This window comes from Carlito syrichta, unplaced genomic scaffold, assembly GCF_000164805.1.
Source record: "Carlito syrichta isolate Samal-C Ts95f unplaced genomic scaffold, Tarsius_syrichta-2.0.1 Scaffold130449, whole genome shotgun sequence".
In the NCBI taxonomy this organism is placed as follows: Eukaryota; Metazoa; Chordata; class Mammalia; order Primates; family Tarsiidae; genus Carlito; species Carlito syrichta.
In genome coordinates, this window is record NW_007074545.1 from 1 (window position 1) to 1,755 (window position 1,755).

The 1,755-nt window shown below is 63.7% G+C and overlaps 1 protein-coding gene across 1 annotated transcript; it reads right to left on the reverse strand.

Annotated features, from left to right (window-relative positions):
• Positions 1–629: 629 nt before the first annotated feature.
• Positions 630–1,749, reverse strand: HTR1B (5-hydroxytryptamine receptor 1B). Its single transcript, XM_008049025.1, has one exon. It carries the CDS (start codon positions 1,684–1,686, stop codon positions 649–651), a length of 1,038 nt encoding a protein of 345 aa, XP_008047216.1. The 5' UTR covers positions 1,687–1,749; the 3' UTR covers positions 630–648.
• Between the last annotated feature and the right edge of the window lie 6 nt (positions 1,750–1,755).

Genomic DNA, 1,755 nt, shown 5'->3' on the forward strand with positions numbered 1-1,755 from the left:
AGATCTTAGCATCAGAATTTTCGCAGTGAGCTCTTCGAGGTTTCTTTGCGCCATCCAAGACACACGGAGGGTTCTAAGCACCGAATCGCAAGTTTCTCCAGCCAAGTTGAAATCAACAGAAACTGAGGACTTGAAGGATGCCAAAGGAGCCGTTCTTACATGAAGCCGCGACACAACGTTCTCCCCAGAAACGCAGGGTATGAAGCGTCTAGTTCAAGTACTGCCAGGCTGTACGTAGATTTCTGTCTCGGACAGGCTTCCGACAACCACCACAAGGACACCGGTTCTGGAGGGCACCGTCCAGGACCCCACGGCAGGGCAGGGGTCCCCTTGCCACCATCCACTTTTTAAAAGTCGCCGCCCCTTTTGTGATTGCCACCGCGGGGTCAACGCTCGCCGGGCCTGGGGCCTGGGGGAGGCAGTAAGCCCCCCACCCGCCCCGCTTTAGCAGAACTCTGCCTCGGGTCTGGACAGTTCTCTCGGAGCGCTCTCTCGGGTCTATCCCGGCTTCTCAGGCTCCACCGCCCTCGCCCAGGAGAGAGCGCCCGGCTCGGACCCCGTCGCCGAAAGGAGACCCGACCTACCTGCGGAACCGGACCCCGCGGGGTCCCCCGAGGTCGCCGAGGCGGCCCCGCCGCGGCGGGCGAGTCAGCGCGCGCACCGAAAGCGGACGAGTTTGTGGAACGCTTGCTTGAAGTCCTCGTTGGACATGGTGTAGATGATGGGGTTGATGAGGGAGTTGAGATAGCCCAGCCACGTGAAGAAGTCGAAGATGGCCAGGTGGAACCAGCAGGCGTCCTGGCAGATGGGCATCACCAGGGAGATGATGAAGAAGGGCAGCCAGCACACGATGAAGGCCCCCAGAATGATGCCCAGGGTCTTGGTGGCTTTGCGCTCCCTGGCGGCCATGAGCTTCTTCTTCTCCAGGAGGGCGTCGGAGACCCGCACCTTGACTTGGTTCACGCACACCGGGGAGCCGGACTCGCTGGGCGCGTCGGGAGCGCGCGAGTTGAGAGAGGCGACGGAGGACGAGGACCCGGGGGAGTCGGTGACGAGCTGGGCGCGCGTGAGGCGCTTGCCGGTCCTGCTGGGCGTCTGCTTCAAGATCCGCGAGCGGGCCTCCACGTAGATGCGGCCGTAGAGGGCGATCAGGAGCAGGGTGGGAAAGTAGAACGCGCCCACCGTGGAGTAGACCGTGTAGAGGACGTGGTCGGTGTTCACCACGCAGTCCGACACCTCCTCCTCGGCCTTGGCCTGCCGCCAGAAGAAGGGGGGCAGCGAGATGGAGACGGAGAAGACCCACACCAGCGCGATCATGCCCGCCGCCCTCTTGGGAGTCCTTTTGGCCGAGTACTCCACGGCGTCGGTGATGGCCCAGTAGCGGTCCAGGGCGATGACGCACAGGTGCAGGATGGAAGCGGTGCAACAGGTGATGTCCGACGACAGCCAGAAGTCGCAGACCGCCTGGCCCAGCGTCCAGCGGCCGGTGACGGTGTACAGGGTGCTCACGGGCATCACCAGGATGGACACGAGCAGGTCGGTGACCGCCAGGGAGGCGATCAGGTAGTTGGCCGGGGTGTGCAGCTTCCGCGTCCGGTACACCGTGGCGATCACGAAGGCGTTGGAGAGCGTGGTGGCCAGGGTGACGAGCGCCAGCACCAGAACCAGCAGCACCTTCCAGGGCATGGCGACCGAGTCCTGGTAGATGTAGCCCTCGGCGCTGCAGTTGTGGCTGGCGGCGGAAGAGAGGTTGGC